The 24,962-nt window shown below is 44.1% G+C and overlaps 1 protein-coding gene across 1 annotated transcript in view; it reads right to left on the reverse strand.

The window, feature by feature from the left end:
• Positions 1-3,958: 3,958 nt before the first annotated feature.
• The window catches only part of LOC104567452 (zinc finger CCHC domain-containing protein 14), a 44,086-nt gene continuing 23,082 nt past the window's right edge, over positions 3,959-24,962 (reverse strand). Inside the window, exons 3-13 of the mRNA XM_088538269.1 lie at positions 17,372-17,445; positions 14,571-14,642; positions 14,233-14,342; positions 12,392-12,486; positions 12,243-12,297; positions 10,537-10,807; positions 9,028-9,119; positions 7,938-8,065; positions 7,672-7,812; positions 6,153-7,595; positions 3,959-5,010 (exon numbers count right to left, since the gene is read on the reverse strand). Of these exons, the coding sequence (XP_088394395.1) occupies positions 4,955-5,010; positions 6,153-7,595; positions 7,672-7,812; positions 7,938-8,065; positions 9,028-9,119; positions 10,537-10,807; positions 12,243-12,297; positions 12,392-12,486; positions 14,233-14,342; positions 14,571-14,642; positions 17,372-17,445 (2,537 nt within the window). The 3' untranslated portion in view covers positions 3,959-4,954. The remainder of the gene's footprint in view (positions 5,011-6,152; positions 7,596-7,671; positions 7,813-7,937; positions 8,066-9,027; positions 9,120-10,536; positions 10,808-12,242; positions 12,298-12,391; positions 12,487-14,232; positions 14,343-14,570; positions 14,643-17,371; positions 17,446-24,962) is intronic.

Genomic DNA, 24,962 nt, shown 5'->3' on the forward strand with positions numbered 1-24,962 from the left:
GGGAGGGCCTGATTCCATCTGCTCCAGAGGACCCGGGGCTGCTGCCAGTGCCCGGTGCCTGTGCCGAGACCTTTGGTCCCATGGAATGGGATAGGGACGGGAGGCTCCTCGGGATAGGGACGGGTGAGGGCCCTCCGGGGCAGCTCTGCTCTCGGGATGGACGTTGCTCCTTTCCCGAAGGCCGGGAGCTGCCCGCGCGCTGACGTGTTCCAATACTCCCCGTTTTCTGTTTCTGTTCCTGCTCTGCAGCGTCATCCCAGCGGGAGCCTTTTACCTTCCAGGAGCTGCACTTTGCACCCAGCGGGAATCGACCGCGGCCCTGGGAGACGCAATTCCCAACGGGAAGGGGCAGCCCCGTGTGCTCAGCTCCATATCACACTTCCCTTTGCCCTCGGTGCCAGTGTCCTGGTGCCCGAGGGAGCAGCCAGGGCGGCGGAGCCGCATCCCAGCGCTCCGGCCGAGCTTCCCTGCTCATCCCATCCCTGCACCCTGCCCTGCCTGCAAACACCGGGGCTCTTAAAACACCAAAAAGCCCAAACGAACCTTCCAGAGCCGCTCGTCCGGGCCAGGAGCTGAGCCAAGAGGGGACCTGCAAGCGCCGCAGCAGCTCTGTGATTCCCGGGCCGGCATCTGGAAGCAGAGAGCAATAGGAATAACGGGAATTTAAGGAAAAAACCCCTCGCAAGGGCCAAGCGGGAGAAGGCCCAACAGGATAAGGTATAATATTATACATATGTATGTGTTAGAATATCTTGTAACTTATAAAATAAATACGTAATTCCTGGGGGACTCTGTTTAACTCTTTATTTTCCATACATTAAATTTACTCAGATAAAAACATTCTAAAAATGTACAATTTAACTTTTAACAAAGTATAATAAAACATAAAAATCCCAATACCAGAATACTTGACATTTACAATTCAAAATCAAATTAGCTGAATATTAAATATTTACAAAACTATTTAAAATATTTATAAAGTTACATGCACAATTTGTAATACTAGAATTGACTGAAGTAAAAGAAATGGCTCAAATAGGAGCAGGAATTTCCTTCATTCCTAGTGGAAAGTTATGTCCAAGAGAAGCTGTTAATCTGCACTTGAAAACACACAGGATTCGCTTTCTGCTTCCGTACCAACACGTTTCTTGCTTGTGTCAGGATTTCAGAGAGCAAACGGGTAGTTCCAAGGGTTTGTAACAACACATTGAAGTTATTTGTGTATCTCCATGTGGGGCTGGGGTGGCTGTAGCTACGTTTACCTTTGGCCTCAACCAGCAAATGAGTTTTTTGCACCCCTGTGGGTGCTGAAATTGCAGTGTTTTCTCTCAAGATTTGGCCACTTAGTGCTCAGGTGAAAGGGGCTCTAGCTACCCCAAACCCCCAGCTCTGGGACTGCGACTTCGCCTCCTTTGGGCCTGATGACATTAAAAATAAAGCACTAAACTCTACGCAGGGCTCGGGTCTTGCTTTCCTGGGGAGGAACATTCAAAGAGTTGCTCTGCTGAACACAAAAACCTCATTTTTTTGGAGTACCTTCATGCCGAAGCTTGCCAGCGAGAAACAGCACGATGCTAAAAGTGAACACTGACGGGCTGCTAATTAGCGAGTTAATTTTGGAGCTCTGCTGCTTCATTTGCCAAGGGTTAGTGACTGGGATACAGACACTACTTAAAAAGCTCCACTACCAGCAAAGCTTCCTGTGTTCTTTTAAGGAAAATTACTATGGAAACCTGTGATCAACACCACGTCGCTTGCTAAAATGAGCCCTCCTTGCTCAACCCCCTCGTGCTTGGTGTCAGCCACACGGTATCATTAAGGCTGAATTTACGGCCTATGAATGTGCCGAGGAGGTGGCTGGAAAACCTGCTCTATTTGTGGCCGCTCCAGCAGCAACATTCCCAAGCGGAAAACACCTCGGGAGCTGCCCTGCACCTCACTTAACTTAAGGAAGACTCGTCCCTGCCACGTCCCTGCATGATGACGACTTGGGATTCCCTTGTATTTTAAAGATTGCTCTTATTCCACTGCGAAATCCACTCCGGGAACAAATCCTTTTTAAACTTTCAGGGCAAAGATAGCAATAAACAGCATACTTTGAAATCTCCATCTTTCAATGTATAAAAATAGGTTTAAAGAATGGGTTTTTCAGCTGCGAAAGCTGGGGCTGCCGTACTGCAGCAAACTGCCTTCCTTGGGAGAGGGGAGAAAAAATGGATGAAAAGATTAAGGTGGTTTTATGGAACTAGAGTGCTCTGCTTAACTCACCAATTTTGGTTGTTCTTGGTACAAGGGAACTGCGCTCACGAGCAGGTCTGGAGCCACAACTGCCCCTGGGTCTTGGAGGGCTCCGGAGCCGCCTCGACCAGCTCTGCATTAAAGTCGTGCTGCTCTAAGGTACTCAAGACTTCGGAATTTGAACCTAGCCTAAAATCAGACTTTACCACTTAAAAATATTACCTATAAGTACACATAAGCCACTTTAAGAAACATCAGCCGTAACTTCACACAAAGGAAACAATCCCAAAGAAAGCTCTGAAGACAGGAATGAAACAGGTTGCTTTTTTCCAAGACGTTTGCTGGATAAAAGTTCGATTCCATAGTCCATTTGTTACAGTTTTGACTTTGTGATGAATGCTTGACGAGACTACATTCCCAGCCTTGGGCCTTAAAACAAAACGCAACTAATGCAACTAGTGTAAAAAACTGTTTTTTTTCTTTTTTCTTTTTTTTTTTTTGCTCTTGATTTTTGCTGTTTTGACAAAGGGTTTTTAACACTTGCGCGTGTGTGTTGAAGTACAGTTTATTCAAATACAATTCCTTTTTAAAACATTGTTTAAAAAAAGTGAAAAAAATGTTAAAGTTTGGCTTTCAGCACATGTTCCAGGCCACTGGAGAGACCCTCAGAGCTGTTAAGAGTAAACATGGTAAGTGAAAACCACACACTTCCTTCAGCGCGATACAGTGTGACAGGTTGTTCCTACTATTGTCTCGAGCTCATTAAGGCAAAGTAAATTGCATTGTCAGTTTTCATCACTTTAGTGTTACGGGTCGGAAGGGTGTTGGGTACAACACGGGGAACCTCCTCGGAACACGGGCAGAGCAGACGGAACGGGACGGAACACTGCGGAGCGGGAACTGGGTTGACACAAACCAGATTTCTTTTTTCTCCATTGCATAGAAATAACCTTTTTTTTTTTCTTCGCTTTTTGGACCGAATGTTGCACCAATTTAGACTTTGGTTTGCAACGAAGCCAAAACCTCTGCGACCTCCGCGTGGCTACCTGGTTCTGAGCCTGCCTGGGGAGCTGCTGGGCGCCCTCCTCCCCAACACGGGACGGCCCAGGACGCCTCCTTCCCGTTATCCCGCTCCGGGAAGGGCTAAGGACTCGGCTGACGGCTCCTGGCTAAGGCCTGATTCCCCTCGAGCAGCTCTGCGCCGCTTGGAAACCTCCTTCCCTCATGGATACCCCTCATTTCTGAGTCCGAGCCGCGCTACCAACTACCCCATCCTGGTGTGGTTCAACCTGGTGTAAGCAATAATCTCCACGTGTAAAGACTTCAAAAGTGTCCTCCAAATTACAGTATGCAAATCCTCTACGCCAGACGTTTTAAAGAGGAGGCCTCACCCGTTTCAGGCTGTCACATTCCTCGGGCGAGCCGCGAGGATTAATGTCTTCTTTCAACAAGACAGGACCAAACCGTTTCAACTCAGCAGTCCGAGATTTGTTTGGCTTCCTCTCAAGTCCTAATTTAGATTTGTCATCCAACAAATTAAGTACACTAAAGTAGTTAACACCAAAGCTAGTCATCTACAATCTATTGCAACGAAGGAGGCTGACAATAAATCCTTCAAAGTCTTGCTAATAATGAAGTTTACTACCTTGTACATGTTTGACTTCTACCACTCTTGAATCCTGTAGCAAAAGCCTTGGGGTAGGAGTCAAAAAAAAATTCTTTTTAAATATAAAGTAAAGCAAAAGCTTACAAACTCTGCTGCCAGAGTTCATTTTTTTAGGATGGTTTAAAACTCATTTACAAAAGCAGAATAATAAGGTTTCTGTGAAAGAGACCTATATACAGTAACAGGACGTAAAGGTTGTTTGTGTATTACCAGAAAATATCCTTGAATATCCTATATGACTGGAGTCTCTGGGACTTGGACCCTTGGAAACTAAGTTTATTCCACTGCTGGTAACCCAGCACTAGCTAGTAGTGAGACAATGAAGTATAAGTTTGTTTCCAGAAGGAACCGAAACTGCCATGTGTGTTCTTTTGGAAGGGAAAGGAGAGACTTATTTGAGATTTTATGGTATAGTAAGTCACATAGCCTGCTGGTGCCAATTTTTTTTAAAAGTTGGAACTTCTTTGCCTCTTGCACTGGTCTCAGAGTGCCACTGTCTGCTAAAAGTGCAGAAAGCTTGAAGAGTTTTACATTCTTCTGTAGTGCAATCCTTAAAAATCCCAGAGATTAGTGCCTGATCACTTTTGAAAAAAAGTAGACATTTTACCTAGCCCAGGGGTGCCAAAGTCCTTCTGGCCAACGGCCGCTCCTACCTTCACCCTCCAGCTTTCACTTCAGAATGTAGCTGCCCTGGAGTGAGACGTTTCAGCTTAGAAAGTCCGAATATGGCAACATTCTCCAGCAAAATAATACGTAGGATGTGGTACCTGCAACAGAAAACGCAGCTGGCCAGCTCCACCATCCCTCCAGTACGCGTCAGGCCTGCGATGCGGAGTGAGGAGTCCCAACAACAAGATCCAGGCCTGAATTTGGCAATCAAAAATGGGTTTGATGCACCCCCTAAGCTAGATTTCCTACCTAGTCTAATAAAGTAAAGCACCTTTGGATTAAAAAATACATTAAGCTTAACAGCAACTGGACGTCTCAGTTTTGTAGTTCGATCGCCTTATATCTCCATGGCTTAACAGTATTTCCTTGCCAGATAAAATATCAGTCTGTGGAGTCGAGGCTCTCAGATGGAGGGGCGTATTTCAGCCTAAAAGTACCTAAGGAAGAGAAGAATTAAACATCAGCAGCGTTTTCACAGCAGTGGCACCCCAAAACTTCCCGGAACGACCTCCTTCCTATGGGACATGTTAGACAGCAGCCAACGTTGCCATTCCCAAGTGCAGGAGAGGACGAGCACACGGCTGCTGCCAGCAGAAATGAAAATACAGGAAGAAAAATAGTTCTACTCACTCGCACAGTTTTAGGGCAGGCAAAATGCAGTTTGGGATAGCTTAAATGGAAAGCTAATTGAACAAAATCCAGCTTTTAAAAGAAGCCGACTACACTCTGAATTTCTCTGAATTTGGACTGACTGACAAAGTGCCATTTTCTCCATGCAGCCCCAGTCACAACAGGAATCACAGAAACTCTATTAATTATTTACATTTTAGCTCTGCTGGAAGTTGCTGCCTCAACACTGGTCACTCGTTAATTTATAAAAACCAAGTGCTGAAGGCCTGGTCTGCATCATAAAGAAATGAACAGGGCTTATGGCATAATCAAGACACAACGCAAAGTGCAGCACTTCAGTATGATCGGCTCCAGTCCAGAGTTTATATTTCCTTTTTTAAGTTTATACCCCATGCAAACAATCTTAAAACACCACGTTGGTCATAATAAAAACGGACTGGCAGGCATTGCTCATAAAGAAACATTTCTGAGCTGTTTCCTGCCCTGAATTAAGGGTTTTGTATCTCTCCTGGTAGCAGCCCATGCTGCAGCAGTGCCAAACCTTGCCCTGCAAAGCAAGCAGAGCAGCTCACACCAACCCAGGGCCTTCCTAGGAGTTTGGGGAGAAACTCCTCATTTCTGTAGCTGTTTCGGGGAAAGGGGAAGAGATGCTCTGCTTGTAAACTATAGCCAAAGCTCACTTGGGCTGCAAATTAACGAGCAGCAAAAGCTCTGCTGCAATCGGCCTGCTTGGAAACTCCTTCCCTTTCCTTGGGAGCTCCAGGGTCTCAGCCCAGAGCTGCCTTCACGGGGCCTTCTCCTTCCCACCGGGCTCAGGGAAGCGCCAGCTTTTGTAACCCTAGCTCAGCTTCCAAGACGGTGGTTTTCCATGCAAGCGGAATGCAAGGACAAGCCGCAGCGACTCCCGTGAGCCCAAACCTGCTTTTTGTTGTTGTTGTTGTTGTTTTACCTTGTCGGTTGAAATCCATGGGAGGCTGTTTGCAGTCCTGAGCTCTGTGCCCGCTGGCCCCGCAGTTGTAACAGGAGAGATTCCCGTTTTTTTTGTGGCCGGAGCCGTTGCTGCCGCCCATCATTCCCTGTGCCTGGTACACCCCCGCCGTCCCCGCCATGAAGTTCTGCATGGGCGGCACCGCGAAGGCCGACTGGCCGCTCAGGACGGAGTCCGGCGCGAGGCCGCTGTTGTACGCGGTGTGCACCACGGGGAAGGTGGTGCTGCTGTTGTACTGCTGCGTGTTGATGTAGCCGTTGCTGCACAGAGGGTTGAAGGGCAGGAACGGAAAAGTAAACATCGAGGGCCCCGAAAACGGGTGCTGAAAGTAGTTGGCGTAGCTCACGGTCATGCCGCTCGAGCCGCAGTTGCCGCTGCAGCCGCAGGAGCTGCACACCATGCAGCCGGGCGGCTGCTGCTGCTGGTGGTGGTGGTGGTGGCTCTGGTTTGGTACCGGGATGCTCCCCGCGGAGCCGCCGCCGCCGCTGCTGCTGCTGCTGTAGAAGCTGTTGTCGGCGCCCGAGGACAGCGTGGGGCTGGAGCTGGGCGCCGGGCAGCTCGGCAGGTTGCCCAGGGTGGCAAACGACGTGGCCGGGTGGCTGCCGGAGGAGGCCGCGTTGCTGTTCGCGCAGAAGCTGCCTTGCATGGGCGCCACCGGCACGCTGCTCATCGCAGAAAAGGCAACTTTGGTGTTGGCTGTGTAGAGAGCAGTCCGGGGGTTTATTATTGCAGGGGACACCGTTATTTGCATATTACTGGAGCAGGAAGTCTGTCCGGCCATGGCGGAGTCGGTAGGGACAGAAGACGACACGAGGAGCTTGATGGGCGGGCGAGCCACGTGGAAGACAGTGCTGGACGTGACAGTGGCAGCAGTGCTCGTTTCCACTATCAGTCCCGGCTGCTGAGCTGTTTTTATCACCCTGTCCAGAGTTGACGCGTGCACGACTTTGGTTCGAGGGCCAAAGTTAATGGTAGATGTAGGGGAACTGTTCTCAGCAGCCCCCGAGAGCACTTGCAAGGGCTGATGGGGAGAAGACGCAGCCATTACATCCACTACGGCGTTTCCAAAGCTCTTTTCCATTTTTATGCTGCCCCTAGGCCCAGGAGATACTTTATTTCTTTCTTCTAAAGACAGCAGCGAATGCATAGACGATGAAAGCAGCTTCATGTCTGCATTGCCCCGCTCTGATTTATGCACCGAATTTAGCATTCGGATGGGGGTGATATGAGAAGAGGCTGCTGACATCATTTGCAGCGGCAGCGCGTGGTGCCCGGACGGACTGGAGCCCGCGTCGTTTTGCACTGGCAAAACCTGAGCGGTGGGTCTGGCAGAGCTCGAGGTGAAATGATTCAGTAACATCACCGGCTTCTCCTTTTCCGAACCCTCTAAGTGAATCTCTAAACCTGGGGACAGAAAGATCTCATAAACAAACACAGCTTCACCACGCAACGCGGAGCAGCGTCTCGCGCTTCCGCTTACGTCTCTCGTTCTCCTCGGCGCTGTCCGAGCTCTCTTCCCTCGTCTGGATCCCCATGGGGCTGGAGGAAGAGCTGGAGTACTCGGAAGAGCTGCCTTCCCGGGGCAGGGGGTGGGCTGGCTGATCCACGTCCACCCGCAGCTCTGCGGATAAAGCGCGCCGGGAGTTTGCAAGGGATGGCGGAAAAGCAGGAAAAGGAGGAGCCGGCTCCTGCGCGAGGCCACGTTCGCCCGGAGAGGCCGGCACATTCCCGGCGCCTGGCTCTTACCTGCAGCGTGGTTGCCACGAAGACCCTGCATGGGGCCCACGTGGGTCGTAGGGGGAACCCTGGCCACCCCGTTGCTGGTAACCGAGGAAGCTGCCGCGGGGTTTAGGCACCGCTTCTCCGACTTCTCCCTGGAGAGGGATGGAAAAACACCATAAAGAAACAAAAACGGGCTGAACATCAACAGATCAATCACTTTTTTAACAAGACTGAAGCAGACTAAGTTCACTGAGGAGTTCATTAAAAGTTACGCTAATTTCAAATGGAAACACTTGGAAGTTTTATCACAGCTTCTTGCCAGCAGCTTCGCTGGTCTTTTTGTCATGTGAGCATTATCATCTCTTGTTATAGCAAACAGTCTGGAAAAACCTAAGATTGACAGAAAATGCTGTCAAGAAGTTTTGATAAATGGGCATGGATTTGGATTTTTTAATTGCTTTCTAAGTCACTACAACAGTTTCAGAAAAAAACAGTTGCCTCTGCTCAGAAATATATATGGACAATCTGCTGCATCAGTTGCCCCAAATGGCCATTGGCATCACACGCAGAACTAATTTTTTTTTATACCATTTCCACCCTGAAAATGGCTCTTCCTGAAGCTAGGGTTACCTGCTGTCCAAATAACACCGATCCAGCCCTGATTTTCAGTGCTTTTTCCCCCCAGAATGTCAGCAAATCCACACTGTGGATGCAGATCATCTGGCAGCCCTCGTAGAGGGTAAGTCCAAACTCTAAGTAGGGCCAGGCCATTATGCCAGAAACCACTAAGAACAAAAAAACCCGAAGTTCTGAAACAGGCTGAGGTACCCAGGGAGCTTGTCGACCTTCTTCACTGCTCCTGGCTGCCCAACAAAAGTGCATCTTATCAAAGGCCTTGAACAGCAGAGTCAAACAGGGATCAAAATTATCTGGTAAGGCACTGCTGCAAGAGCTTTTCAAAGCCACCAGCCCGAGAACAAGGAAAGTGTTATCAGCTTTACAGGTGGGAACCCTGTCCCATCTGTAATTGTGTGCACTGCCTGAAAAGCAAACAACACTTGGTTGGAAATGATATATAAAGAACTTAAAGCAAACGATTCTTTTTTCCACTTACTTCTCCAACTCCAGCTGGGTCTTGAGTTTCTTCTTTGCTCCCATGGTGAGAGATTCAAACTTGTTCAGATCTTCCTCAGTAAGACTCAGAAACTTTTATTAAAAAGAAAAGACATGTGCATTTAGTTTTACAGCCACAAAATATTATTTACATTTCTAGTAAATATCTATTCAGCAAATCATCTTTAAAGACTTTTTAAACATATGTTAACTCAAATAAGTTCTACTGCAATTTTAAATTACAGACTCAGTGTAGAATAAGAGAGAGGGAAACTTGGATGAAAGAAAGAACACCTGGAGATTGAATTTAATTAGGTATTTGCCTATATTAACATTTTGCAATAAACACAAGGTGTTTACTACAACATAATCCATGTTTATATTAAAATACAACTCCACACTGTAAATGAGTTTAAAAATCTAGTTCAGTTAAGGAAAAAATCCTATAGTTTTCCCAGGTACGTAATTGAAACACCAAAATCAATGTGCGCTTGTATCGTCAGGCTTCTTGAAAACATGCAATGGAATTAAATTTTATAATAAGCATTAAATACAATGATGTGATAAAATATAGGAATTTGCAATATAAATGAAAATATAATGAAATGAAAATATAAAATGCCAGCAAAATATGCATACTGATCCATGCATAGATTTCCTCTGTGGAAAAATGCCAGCATACTCAAATATGCACAATTTTGCTGGCTCATTTAGGGAAAATACTCTATTTTCCCTCACTGACGAAAATCAAATTGGAAAGTTCTGGTAACATAATTTACTTAAATACCTGGGATGTACTATAATCACCACAAAGCTATCCCAATTTAGTGCTGACTTAAGCCAGGCACCTTGTCCACTGGAGGGCGTGCGAGGCTAAAACACAGCAAGGAGAGGACAGGAATTTGATTTCCCAGCTGTTACAGCTGGAGCTGAATAAATACTGTACAAAGTATTTCCATCTACTCAGTCAGAATCCAGCACACATCAATAACACTCACGATTCTGGCCAAGCAAATGCACAAGTGATCATTTTTTCCATATGAATTTTTGCAGAAAGTAAAAATCTCACATTGCGCATGCACAAACTAGTGCACATGGGAGAAGCCTTTGTGATTCTATTTTTTAAAAAAATTAAGATCACTAAATATTATGGGAAGAAAAATTGATCAGGACACAGCAATAAAAGAGCAACAATTTTAGTTATCTACTGCACATCAGAGGTATGAACAGGGAGTCAAAGCAGAGCTCATAAATCGAAATTCAAGTTGGATGCTGGAGATCCCTTAAAAAAGTGGCAATCACCAGCCCAGGTCATGGACATAGCCCCGATCAAAAACAGGAAGGAAGTTTTCATCACAATATTATTGCTCTGAGAGAGTGCAAATCTTTACAGTGTCTGCCAGTAACTTCTGCAATTCTAAACGTGGATGTCTGCAGCGTCTCCACGCTGTACAAATATAGATATGATTTAAAAGGCAGCTTCCTTTTCCCAGCCTGGCTTCCCCCCTACCTTCTCCATCGTGAGCTGCTTGAAGACGGGGTAGTATTTGTGCAAGCGCAGCTTCCTGAGCCAGTCCAAGATCCCGTTTTGCTCCTGGGTCTGGGGGGTCTGCGGGCTGGAAGACATCAGCATGGGCGAGGAGGAATCCATCTGGGCGCGATAGGCCAGCGCGGAGCCGCCGCCTCCGGAATGGGAGCAGTGCGGGAGCGCCACGGGAGCGGCGGCCGGGTGCTGCACGTGGTTCTGAGAGGACTGGATGCCGGCCACTCCGCATATCGGCCTGCAAAAGAGCAGCAGAATTCCAGTTAAGGCACTGAATCCGGGGTGCGGGAGGCTCAGCCCGCGCTCGTACAAATCCAGCACCTCCCGGATTTGCCCTAAAACCCGGCAAATCCAACTTACAGATTGGTACAACTCTATGCTACACAACAGCATAACAAAAGCAGCAAGGTTTATGGCAAGTTGTAAATCATATCTTGCAATTAAGCACTGTTTTCCTTCTGCAATCACAGCTAACATATGCTCTACTCTCTCTGTAATTAAAAACACAAGGTTTGCAGATAATGGTTGAACTTTGCACTATTAAAAAGAAGACCAAATCTGTGGAATTGTGTTTTTTTTTGTTGTTGTTGCATGTGGAGCTGTCAAATTAACATCTGCTCCTTAGAGGGTTCTATATTTTGTTGCAGAAAACAAAAAATTGCTCTTAAGAATGATTTAGGTCCTGGATTTCCTAAACCTTACAAAAGGTAGGAGTTCTTCCCTTCTTTCCCAAGCTGGATTGTACATCCCTTCCTCACTTTCCTTCCTTCTTCTGGAAGGAAAACCACCATTCCTATGTGCTGTAGAGAAGAAAATCCCCAGCAGAGACCTTCGAGTCTTCCCTAGCCCAGAGAGACTTATGTTAGGGATGACCCCACCTGTGTTACAATGGGGAAAAACATTATTCACTGTATGGATTCCACCTAGGATATCCATCCCTGCGGCTCAGCGGGAAGATGTGCTGCCAATTACTCCCAATTTTAGGCTTTCTGAGAAACGCTGCTTAGAACAGGTTTACACAGAGCACTTTGCCAACAGAAACATGGCACAAGCGTCTGATCTTATCTCCCGTTTAACACCCTGAAAGACTTCCCTGAACGCTTCTTTGAACATACGTGTTTCTCAAGACAGGGCATCCACTGCTGCTTTCGTAACTGCCCATGATGACAGGATCCATCACAACCCTAGAAAGCTTAGGCCAATGGTAATTATATTACACAAGCTTTATTTCTGAAGCTGAAGTAGAATTCTACCTCACACTTCCAGTGAAGAGATTGGGTTACAGTTTGGTTTGCAAAACTCAGTTGTTGGTTACGTAACTTGTGCTGCCTTTGTGATCAACACACTCCAGATCTTCTCTTCGACTAGAAGATAACCAGATTGAGCTACCACAATTCATTATTATTGCACAGCCTGTTTTTTGAGACATTTAAGGAAAAAGCAGATGACAGCACTAGAAATGCTAGTGCTTTTCACACCCGTATTCCCCACTGTCTAGTGGTTACTGAGCAGACCACATGCTGAAGATAAACTTTAAAACCTTCAGCACGCTAAAAACTACACAGATGAATCTGACAGTACAGACTCAAATAAATATTCAGGGAAAGACAAATAATTACCTACGTAAAAGGGTTCTACAACTAACCAGAACAAATATAAACCAACCATCTTACCTTCCAGATGTTCCCAGTGTAGCTCCTACTTTATAAATGGAGGGGTTGCCAGGATCTAAATGAAGAGAACAGACGTTAAGTATAGCATCTATTTATTGAAGGTAGTTCAGTAAAAATAAATAAGCAAATAAAAAATTATTTAAACTTACTTGAACTCTGTAGTTGCTGTGAAGGTGATGAAGTGCTGAAGAACTTTCTGACATGGTCATTTTTCACCACGTGGGAAGGTAATGGTGCCAAATACCTGCATGTTCATGTAAAGCAAACAACCCCCCCCCATTCTGTTACATTTGAATTGCAGCTGCCTATGCAGTCAAAATATTTTTACAAACTGGTATTGAGGACCTTTCTTGTTAAGTACACCAGGAATTCTGAATCAAATTAGACTTAATGCTACTTAAATTCATGCTACTGTTTTATGCTGCCCTCATTCTGTTAAAGCTTTAGTCAAAGATCCTAAATTTAAGAGTATGTGCGGTTGAAATGGTGAACACTTGTAAGGAAAAGGTGGGCGAGTACAAACTGGGTATTTCCTCTGAAATTGTGAAACCCAATGACCACAAAGTATAGATGTATCTACTGTTTAATTTATTACTCTTTGAGATAAAGAGCAGATGTAGACTCTGGCAATGTAGGGTAAATGGCTATAAAAATTATGTCACATTTTCCCTAGGATTGCCATGCCTCTTTGAGGGAAATCAAAATGGTAATCTTCTCAAATGCAATGCATAAAGTATGTTTTATTGACATTGCTAGACTTCTTGTTGTCATGCAAGCTTGATTCTCTCTTTTGCGAAACCTATAGGTTTGAAAACATACAAGAAGCTGTAAAAAAGAACATTTTTGCCCTATCTTTATATACATAATTAAAAAAAAAAACATTTTGGGTAAGAAAACTAATACAATTACGCACACATATGAATGTGCTTTCCACCATGAAAATCCACAGTTCATTTCTGACTTTTTGCACCACGTAGCAGTGAACACAGCAGCTTCTCCCTGCCTCTGTTCCTAAGATACCGGCGTTGCTGCGCGAACGCAGATTGCTGCTCTATTAACCTACATTTGTAGAGACTGTTGCTAGCTAAACAGCAGCAACTCGCATTCCCTCTCATCCTACCTCATTCTGCTCCACAGCCTGTGATCCTCAGCACACAGAAGGGACTGCTGGAAATGTTAACACCACTTGCCATTAAAAATAATCTAGGCATGCACCTGCTGGCTCCGACTATGGAAAAACAATATCCACTATGGCTCTAGCAACAGGGGACGTAAGTCTGTGTTGTCTGGGGATACTAGGTTAAGGAAACGCTCTAAAAATGTAATTTTGTGTCTTAAAAGCCATGTCATAATTAGCATTGACAAAGGCAGTAATATTCGAAAATATTTTCTGCTCCTCAAATTATCCTAGCAAAATTATTCCAGTATTTAAAAGAGATGATGCGACTTTGCATGGCTGATGATTTTCAAAATGGGGGTTTAGTTTTGCTAATGCCCAGGTAATTTGTGATAATGTGAGCAGATACCACCTAAGGCTTCGGAAATTTATGAGCTCTTAAGGCCTACCAATAGTTTAATGGTTACAAAGATGTACACAAAGCATTTTAAATCCCTGCAACCCAGGCCTCGATACAGAAGATGATTATTTAGGAAACTTCTTTCCCTGAGCTTTTTTTTTTTTTTTTTTTTTTTTTAGAACAGTTTTAGCCATTTTTGGAGGCTAAAGCAAAGTCACTGCTCCCATGCTTATCTCTAACAAAGCGCTGAGGAAAAGTTAACCCTGCATATTATGGCCACATTTATTTCCGAATAAAGATTCTCTGTAAAATTCCTACGTCCTAAAATTAGCAAAACATCAAGGAATAACATCTGCAGCATTGGACTCTGAGCTCTTGAAAGTAATTTAGAAAACAGTTGTTTCCATTTCTTCCACTTTGTGAGAAAAGCCAAGTGGCAGGCTAAAAAACAAGCACACAACAACAGAGCTTACCTAAGGTCAGATTCCAGGTCTATGTGGTTCCGTTCCAGGTAAAATGAATCTGGACCAGCTAGGCAAGGAATGAATTTCTCCAAGTTTTCCTCTGGATACAGCTGAGACAGCTAAAGGTGGAGGATATTATAAATGGAAAAATAAGTGATTTTTTCATTATTATTATTTTTAATCAGTTTTAAGAAGTTCAAGGAACAGTAATTTACAAAATAAATATTTTATGAAATTTAATCTATTTGCATTATGTTAACACATTCTGAAAAATCTCATTTGAACAAAATTACATCCTGAGAAAATGGAAGGAAATTTTGAACAAGTACACGTCGTAACTCCTTTACCTTTGAAATAAATTCAGTCACTTCAATGGAAGATTTGGTTACCAACGTCACTGAAGAATCAGACCACAGGACCTTAAAAAGTGAAACACATTCGGTTTAGTAAGTGGTAGCAAGGGATTTACAGTGGGTTTTAACAGCTCAAGCTCAAAAATAGGTATCAGATGTTTATTCCATCACTCTGTGAAAGAAAGTGTATAACGTGCAGCATCAACATGGAAAAACTACCCTCTGCACAAGTTGCTATTACTCACTCTTGCTAGCTGCTATATTTTAAGAGCTCTTCTGAATTCCTACAAAAGTTCTTCATGGGTTACACGGGCGCTGCACGCTGCAGACATCCCGCCTTAACAAACGGACTGGTAACTCATGGAAAATTTTATTCTTCCTGTTTTCTGTAACAACAGCTGGTTTGCGGGCTCTGATGTACAGTACGGACAACTCGTCGCCGCACAGCGGTGCCTATTTTTAATTAATCAGCTCCATCTGCAATGCAAAATTGAACGTGGCAGCAAAGGAGCCCACTGCCAAAAAAGCAAAACCTTGCAAATGTGGCTGCTCTGGCCGTGCTCCTTAGACACCATCTTGCACAAGCCCTAGGAAAAGGGAATAGCTCAGGATCTCTTCCCATACGCCTTCTCATGGAGTCATTACATTCTTCGACACAGAGACACTTATTGGTTGGTAAATGATTAGTTTGAGCCAAAAGTCGGGCTTTTTTTGGCATAAAGCATATCCAAGGAGCCTGGCTGGTGTTACTGGTGAAAGAGAAGTTCTTCCAGGCTTATCTAGTCAGAGCATTTGGATGGTCCATGAGTCTGCACCGGTTGTATACGGGAAGGAGCTGGTTTTATGTGCCGAAGGACCAGGAAGCTTTCCTCTCACATGACACTAGTTTCAATGACAACTGAAAACATACACAAAGATTTTCCAGCCACCAGAATGCTGCCAAAAAGACTGGTGAGGAGAGTATTTCAAAATACATTACATAATGGAGGAATTTCCTCTCTGCAGAGCTGTTACACAAAAAGTAAGGAAAAAAGAAAAGAAAGAAAGAAAGACTTAGCGATTTCTGGTTTTACAAAGCCTGCATACTTTTTAAGCTCATGATAAATTGGTATGGATTTTTTTTTTTTAAGATTCACAGAAGTTCCAGAAAACAGAGGAGCTATTTCTTTGCCTTTCTAGTTCTCTCCTTTGATAACTTGTTAAATTTTTCACTACTTACAAAAGCAGTAACGTGAACTATAAATGCAGGCAAGAGCAGCAATGCCAAGTAACGCTGAAAACACCAAACTGCTCTAGCTATTGGCCTGCTATTCCAGGCAACAGAGCTACTAAACAAAACATTGAACAGTTGGGTTTCTTAACCAGCAAACAGCAATTTAGCAGCTCAGCTGAACTACGCAATGTCCTTTCAGACATTAACAAGCTGACCAATTAAATGCTGTAGCTCTTCAACGATAACGGGAATTTTTTATGTTTATACAAGAGTTTATAAGGGGAAAGATAGACCATGAGATCCTCACATGTAACTGGAGTTCACACAGTTCTGTAGCTGACGATCTCAAAACCCCCCAAAAAAGCTTTTTAATATGGATATTTGGAATACTTTGAATTCAGACAGTTCAGGACATTATCAGTGAATCAAGTCGTGCAGAGGTTAACGCTGTCAGGGTCCCAAGCTGACAGAAAACTGCTGCTCTACCTAACGTGGTGGCTTCGGATATTGGAAATTGTGCCGTCCATTTCCCAATCCTCCTTTTCTCCCTGTTTGGCTCGGGAGCCTCATTAAGTAAAGCGGAGACATTTTCTGGGCTTTGCATTCTGGATTTTGTAACAGGCCGCTCGAGCCAGGCGGCAGAAAAGCACCGTGTCGCTCTTCCTCGCACAACCCAAGCCCAGGGTTTCCTACCACTAACACGAGTTTTCGCAGACAGGGATGGTAAATTCACAAAAACTGGGAGCAATCAAGTTACTTGACTCTTTTACAAACAGAACCACCAAAAGGCAAGTGAAAGGGGGGGCAGAAATGCACTTCTAGCAGCTTGTGGCCAACCTCTCTTTCCTAAAACTGTTCCCATTTCCAGTTTGAGTGTGGCTGCCTTTGCTCTTCAGTGGATGGTTCCTGTTATACCTCTTTTTGTTACGACCTCCTTAATATAATTTTTTTTTTCTTCTGAAAACTCTTTTGTATGACACTCAAGTCACATTCCAGTAAGGTGGCATTTTCCTAGTATTAGCCTTGAACAGTTCACAGCTATTTTCTAAACTCTCTCAAGTCCTATTTAAAAACAGTAGCATCTGAACAATATGTCACATTCTCACGATCCCCTCAAAGTTGAATACAAAGAAAAATGACCATTCTAGCTCTTATTCCATAGGCACAGGGCTTCCATTTGTTACAATCCTGCCCAAAGAGTCTAAGTTCTCTTGTTTGCCCAGAATAAGATTTAAATTCTTTTTAGTTTCAGCTTTCCAGGACGGATTCCCATTCTGTACGTGTGGCATGAATTACTTTGCTCTCCCAAGCACAGACTTGGTCACACCTGGCTGCATTAGAGTGCATTTTGTTGGCCTGTGTCCCACCTCCCAGATCAACTGCATCATCCTTGAATTTCAGACAGCAGCAATTTTAAGACTACTCCCAAGTAACACAAAAAAAGGACTGACATCTATCCCCAAGGAGCTCCACTAGGTCCATTTCTGTGATCTACCACGGAGGTCTGAGCATTTCTTTAGTTCCTTTTCAAGTGTTATCCTCCCTTCCCCGAGGGTGCAAGAAAGCCGATCGCCCAACTTACCTCAAAGGAATATTCAACATTTCTTTCATTCTTCTTGTGTGCCAGTCCCTTTAGCTCCACTTTTTCAACACTCACTACGAGAAAGCAAAGAAATAAGCAGCATGAGAAGGGGATTCTTAAGCACATGTAAAAGCAATTATTCTTTGGTAATGTCAGCTGTGCTTTGGGTATTTGGGCTTTGGCAGGGTCGCTCCCGCCGCATTTCGGAGGGCTGATCCGGAGCGGGCGGCTCTTCCTGGCTGCTTTCAGCTCTCATCTTCCAAAGGGTGCTCCTGGTTTAGGTTTGACCAGCAAGCAGCCAGCACGCTGGACACAACGCTTCTGATTTCCTCCCAGCCTTATCATTGCACTCATCGGTACAGGAACAGAAAGCTACACCAACATGGAGGGGTTTATCTTAATGTCAAAAGCCAGTAGCCAAATATCAGCCCTCATTTTGCAGATAAAGCCACAGCAACATGTTTCAGGCATCTGGTTTCATCAGTCCAGCATCTCACTAGTCCCCATAGTGACACTTCAGTCAAAGCTCTCGCAGCTCCAACCTGGAGCTTGTTTTTTCTCCATCTGTAACAGCCAGGACTTGTTCCAAAGTCTTTACCTTACACGTTTAAAATTCTTGTGTCCTGTTCATTTTTAAAGTGTCACAACCTAGATCTTGGCCTTTGTAAAGATCTTCTCCTCCAGTCTCCTGATTTCCATGCAGCCAAATTCTTTAGAAGCACCAAGTTTAAAATAGATCTGGAGATATTTGTACCCTCTGGTCTTTAAAACACAGAATTAGCATCTCCTTTAAGATTACTTCAGCTGTTCACTATGTAATTCCCAAGTACAATAACGCAAATTCCTAAGCCTATACATAATGCCAAACCCTTCCTTACTGTCTCCTGTAGCTTATTCCTTCTGTAGAGACTTTAAGTATTCAGTGAATTCCTTGCACACTTTTGTAATGATTTTACACTACTAGCTTGCTGTTATGCTGTATGCTGAACACTCCTGAAATAAATCCTCTGCATGCCAGATACCGATGAGTTATCTAGACAGCAGAATAGGGATTTAAACGTGCTTTGAAGTAGTTCAAAGCTGTTCTTGCCATCTGAAGAAAAACCTACCTCCGTTTACTTATCTAAGAGAATCCAGGGCAGCCTATGTCATGCTCACAACAGTTAAAATGTACTAAATTGGAATGATTCGTACTTCGGATTTATGGTAACGGGGAAGAACATAGTCAAGGGGGTATTGAGAGGATTTCATGTCCGTTCTGCTGGTGGAACAGCTGCCTGACGAGCAGATGAGCTGTAGAAAGACCAGGGTCAACTGCTGTGACATATGTCTGTGCAGCAGGACAAAGAAAGCCATATAGATGTGCACGTGTTACTTAAGGGGGTATTTATAGCAAATCTAGAGTTACTTTACTGAAAGCTTCTCATCACTTAAATTTTTGCAGCATTCAAGTGCTATCTCTGATAGCTATTCATAATTTCCTTTGAAAGACAGGGCTACTTGTCAGCATAAAATGGAACTCCCCTTGTTTTACTGCATGGGTTAATAACAAACTTTACGTTGGCCCATGGAGCTTGTTGTGCTGACAGGAACATGACCTTTCATGCTGAAGTTGGGGTCTGAACTCGTTCAGTGAACACAATCTGCTGCAGCAAATTTATCCCCTGCAAAATGATTGCAATTAGCAGAGTGGATCATTACGTAGCTACTTCTGCACTGACTGCAGTGATTCTGCGCTGAATCTGTAAGATCCAGGCTGTTCTGGAGCATGAAATATGGTTCCCTGTACAGCACGACCATACTTTTCTATGGATGGTTATATGGATAATTTTAGAGGGATATAAAGTACCCCAGTAACCTTCCCCTGGCTGGTGAAAAGCATGAAAAATATCATTAGTCTAACAAAGTCTGGAGCTCTTGTTAAATTCATTGAGTTGTATAAACCTGTTATTTGATCTTCTAGCATGCTACTTTGGAATGCTATTTAACCTATGGTTGATATTATTAAATAACTTTCCTAAATCTGCCATGAAACTTAACTTTATTCAGAGCAATTAAGTACATAAAACTCAGGAAGAAAAAACTGCCATCTACCAAGTAGGAGTGAGCAGATTTTACAAGGAAAAAGTAAACAACCTTTGCTGTATTGACTCACAAAACCAGAGGAAGTGGTTCAGAGAGCTGACTGTAACCAGCACCACTGCGACTGATTCCCTGTCCAGAAAAAACGTCACCCAGAACAAGGCCACATGATACTGTTGTGCTTTCAGGATGCTGAAATCTGCAAAACTCAAGCTTCCTAAACCAGAATATTAAACAAAAAAACGTTAGTGCTTCAAGTTTAGGAGATGATGCAAACGTTCTTGCAGCAGGTACCTTGAATGGGAGCTCTAGGTCTGTCTGCAAGCAGCCCAGGCCAGCTCTCCACACCGTGCGTGGGGCAGGAACCGCATGGAGCAGCTTGGCAGGGCATCAGTCACCATATGAGACCCATAGGACTCTTCCCATCTGCTCCTTTCTCTCAGGACTTCCTTGGGAAAGGATCCAAGCACGTGTGCACCTCATTCCCTGCTGACTTCCTAAGCGGCATTCGCTCTGGGACACACAAGATTCCCTGGCAGGGAGATTTATCCGTAATCATCTGGGAAATGAGGTAGAGGCTGGGCTTAAGGGCAGGTAAGGGAAAGGGGGAGCTGGATATCACAAATGTAACGTGGAAGGGGACACAGAACGAGAGGATGGAGGTTTCTAAAACTTCAGCACTGCAAAAGAGGCTCCCGTGGGGGCAGCCCATAACTGGGGTACAGATAAAACATGTGCCCTGAAACCTCCTTGTGGCATCACGTGGAAATGGGCAGAGTACCGGGACACCTCCGCGCAGCCCAGAACACAGCTCCTGCTTACCAAGAACCTGACGTGGAAAGGGTTGAATCTTTGTATTTCGCTGAACTTGAGTCTGAAAGGGCAACGGCCAGCATGAAACAACTGCCCCTAGCAGAGATTTTCCAGCACCAAATTTCCTGTGGGTTTGTTTTTGCTTCTTTTAAACTTTATTTGCTGCTTTAATTGGCACATGAGTATTCTGCACATAGTTGTGAGCTGTGCACAGAATGGTGGCTTGCACAGAGAATGGATTTGAACTATTACAGTCCTGCTAAATGAATTACCCCACCCCTGCCCTTGATTATAACTACAGGGTTCCTGTCACAGAGATGTCCAGACAGCATAATAGCTGTGATAGCTTAAAGATGAAAACCAGCAGCGTTTCCCAGTTCATGAGGGCTTGATTGGTGTTTTTTTGGCAACTTCCAGCACAGGAGGAAGAGGAAAAGATGCTGTTTCACCATCCTTTGGAGATACCCTGCAACACAAAGGCCATCCAGGATTTCCCTCAACCCTTTTGATTAGCTTTTCAGCAGTTTATTAAGTTACTCACTGCTTTACGATAGCGCTTGCTATTGCAAACAGGCCGTAAGCAGCAGCTCACGGAGTTACTGGGAACACGGCAGCCCTTTCACTTACGTTTCAGCCTGGGTTCTGTTTTACAACCCAAGGGAATCTCCGCGCTCTCCCTTCCCCAAATAACTCGCACCTTCCCCCGCCTTGTTCCATAATCCCAGGACTTCTGCCCATCTGGCAACTCTCCCCTGCAAATGAAACTCCCTGCTCCCAGCCCGCCAGCTCTTCTCCCCTATGCCAGAATAATATCTATCCTCATTAGTATTTCCTGCTGCTCAGACATTTACATTCGCTTTAGCTACTCGAACATCCCCTTCTGCAGAATTGCAGAAGAAGAGAAAGACTTTGAGGGTCACAGAATGTGTGACCCTGCCAATTCTTTCTTACACACGTTCACACTATCTAGACACAAGGTTTTAAACTAGCATGAAAAGAGAAAAAATAGAAAGCGAGAAAGCTAGACTGTAGACTGTAAATGAAGCTCATCACTCTGCACCTTGATGGCAGTTGCTTACCCATTGACTTGGTCTTTTCTCCTCTTCAAACACAAGTAGACCTGATGCCTTTTGCCTGCTGCTTCAGAATTTCAAGGTAAAACAGATCCAGCAAGTAAAGACGTTTGATTCACTTCTATACCTTCCTATCCCAGCAGGAGAGTTACCCATTTGGCTGATGGTTAGTGCATTAAACAACCGAAAGGTTGGGTTTTGTGAAAGCAGGAATGAAAGAACTATTCCTGCCCTCTTGCCCTAGCAAAGTACACAACTCTCTGGCTTTCCGCATGTCATTCCTTGTCCAGCCTCTCCCTCTAAATGGGAGGGATCTCCCACTAATTCCCTATGTACACACAAGCAGAAAGGGCATCCGAGGCCACACTAGGTTGTTAGTCTTTACTTTAGACCCAGAATGTCAGCATTCACCTATTCGAGCGAAGGATTGATTCAAATTGACTATAGGATTCAGGTGTAGCTTCAAAATCCTACACAGAGGAGAAAACTGGGATGCTGAAACACTCGGAGTGGATCAAGGGAAAGACTGAAGTGTCTCCATCATCACCAGCTTTTCTCCTCCAGCCTTTCTTGCATTGATACGGGAAGAACAGAGGAATTTTGTTTTATTTGCTTTAGGAACGTTTAAAAAGAGTCTCTTGATTTTGCATTTCTGGTTCTTAAAGCTTTTTATCTATGATACAGGAATGAAAAAAAGCTAGTAGAGATTCACTACCTCTTACCAGCAAATATACCAATCCATTTCTGCCACACACACAACACTAAGTTTTCTACTGAACTCAGTGTATGTTATTTCACTAGCCTTCTACTTCTTAAAAATAAATTATTCACATGAAGAGCACCTGCGGAATCAAATCCTGGGTTTTCAAAGCACACAGAAATGGCTGCGCATTTTGTTCTGTAAGGTGAACAGCAAGACAAAATTAATGAGAACCCCGAGCTCACCTCTGGTATTGATCAGCATCTTGGAGTATGCCAGGTTTGGTATTAATGATATGGCCCCGGACCTCAAATTGGGCAAGTTCCAAGTAGGAGAAAACAATACAATATTAACTTGAGCAATGTTTGCCATTGAAGTGAAGAAAAGGCTCCCCATGACCTGGGCCTCCAAACCAAGGCTGAACTTTCAACCTTCGACCTGGGATGTTCTGAATCACTGAATCCCCGCGCCAGGGACACCGTTAAACTTGAACTTTGCTCCATGCAACAGGCAGCAGAAACTCACCTTGGGTTGCTTCATGACACATTAACTCACACCCAAACTACCCCTTTCCAAGGCAGAGATGGCCAACCTGCATGGAAACACTATTTGCACTGCAGCCCGTCAGTAAGTGAGTAACCTTCATACCTGCAGAAACGGCTTCAGGGCAGGGAAAAGACCATGAGGAGGGAGGTCATGTACTGCTTTCTTTAAGGCAAGTAGCATTGCAAACAAGCAATTCAAATATACAAGTGTCCATTAGATTTAACTTACGGGACAAGCACCACAACTACAAGGATGCCCATTTATAACTATGCCAGAGGGAAAAAGCTGCTTCCAGAGAACATCGAGAGCTTGAGGAAATGCTCTGAACAAGGTAAGGAAAGAGATAAGGAAATAAATGTTTCTTTTTGGAGAATGAGTGTATTTTTGCTACTTCTGGAGAAGGTCTAATATAGAAAAGGATGAAATAATTCACTCTACAGAAAGAATGATCTTGTCATTATTAGCAATGAGATGAATTACATTTCATTCTCAGCAAACTTCAGAATCAGTCTAGTAATTTGAGATTAACCTGTTTTCACATAATACCGTGGTTGGAGGTTTCTCAATAGGGATTGAGAAAACATTTGAGAAGAGATGTTAAACTCTGCAAAATGACCCCAAAGCCTTTATACACAAGCTCACTTCTTGCTTAACTTATGGCTCAATTTAAGTGTTTATGTAGAGTTTATCATGCCCTCTCGAAAAGAATGCAGCAGAGCTGGGGCTGAGGAGAGAGCACAGGCAGGTCTTTTTCTTTTCCCCATGCCAGAAGAAATATCTTCAAATTATTCTATACCTCTGACCTACCCACAGAACCAAGGACTGCATTCCAGGGCGGATTAGCACATTTATGGTATCTTGCAAGCTTAGCAGCGACCACAGCAATACCAGAATTGCTGAAACACTCTTAGAGAAGCCACACGTTTACTTGCAAACTCTGTATTTGAGCTTCCTTGGATGTCATAATAACCTGGAAACACTAGTGGAAGAATTGCTCTTGGAGTGTCTCTTTCTTTGTAAGAAAAGAGGATTCTTCCGATTTAAAGAATATTTAAGATCTAAAGCACACTTGTAGCATTCGTTTTCAGGGAAAATTAATCCTACTTTAAAATAGAAACGGAAGACGAGGAACTGCAATATTCCACAGGAAATAATTACATCGTTTTTTAAAATCAAGACTACTGGCCTATTTTTGGCAGCATATCAGAAGCAATAATAGGTCGGGATTGTGTCGCTCACCCCCATTCAAACTAGCAGTTTTCTTGTTCCTGCTGTTTCCTCAGTTTGGCTCAGTTCAATTGCAGACTGACCCTATGCTTCTCCAAAAAAAGCAGATATTAAAAAAACAGCTGTATATCTTAGCTTTAGCATTCTTAATGGAGCTCTTACCCTGCTTTGGTTAATACTGAAGGACACTGTCAGCACTTCAGGCTGCCACAGAAGGCAATCAGGCTGAATGAGGGTTTCACAACTTCGTGCCATTCGAGAGCTTTACAAACAAACCAAAAAGCTGCCTGCGCTGCAGCCTGCGGAGGACTCGCAGCTGGGCAGGAAAACGTAAAAAGCAGAAAAATCAGCCAGCTGCTTTGGAGATCAGGATGCAGCTCCAAACATGGAGCTGAAGGTTTTTCGTAGCAAACCCTCCAGGCCAAGGACTTGCACATTACTAAAGGCAAACTGTTTCTTCCAGCCCCTGAAGAGACAACTCTCTAAGCAGCTTTTCCTCTTTTATTATGTCAGAAAAAAAACACTTTTACACAGGAAGTTATTCTGCAAGAGCTGCTGCATTGGACCTGCGTGTGCAACAGCTCCACTGCCTTAACTAAATGTGAGAAGCAACACGTCACCCTAGACAGGAGCTGTTCCTTGAAACACTCTTACCAGGGATTTGCTCTTTAAATATATATATAATAATGCTCTGGGCAGGAGCACGGGGATGCAGAGCCAAGAACGGCTGCAAGAGTCTGACATTAATTAGTTGAGGTCAATTCAGCAACAGGTAAAACCTGCCTTTGGCTCTAATAAAGCTACTTGTTAGAAAGTATAAGGAATACCTCCTTTTTTCTCCCCCCCTACGGAGAGAATATATGCAACCAGGAATTACATATTTAATACCACTGAAATGCCTTCTGGCATTTTCAAGCAGTTTTAGGTACCTTTTTGAAGCACCAGGGTTGAAGATCTCCCACAATGAATTCAGAGGCACTGCTTGAAATTAAGCATTTAGGCAAATTTTGTTGCTGAGGGAAGAAAGGGGCAGAAGGCTATTTGTTTTTAAAGGGCTTTACACTTTAATTTGTAAAATATATTTACTGCCTAATTCCCCAAGCTGACTAATTAGAACATGTAGTTGCATCTACTTAGCTATTTGCACGTA

The sequence above is a fragment of the Tinamus guttatus genome, unplaced genomic scaffold (genome assembly GCF_059628265.1).
Source record: "Tinamus guttatus ecotype Peru unplaced genomic scaffold, ASM5962826v1 Tinamus_guttatus_pri_ptg000961l, whole genome shotgun sequence".
NCBI lineage: Eukaryota > Metazoa > Chordata > Aves > Tinamiformes > Tinamidae > Tinamus > Tinamus guttatus.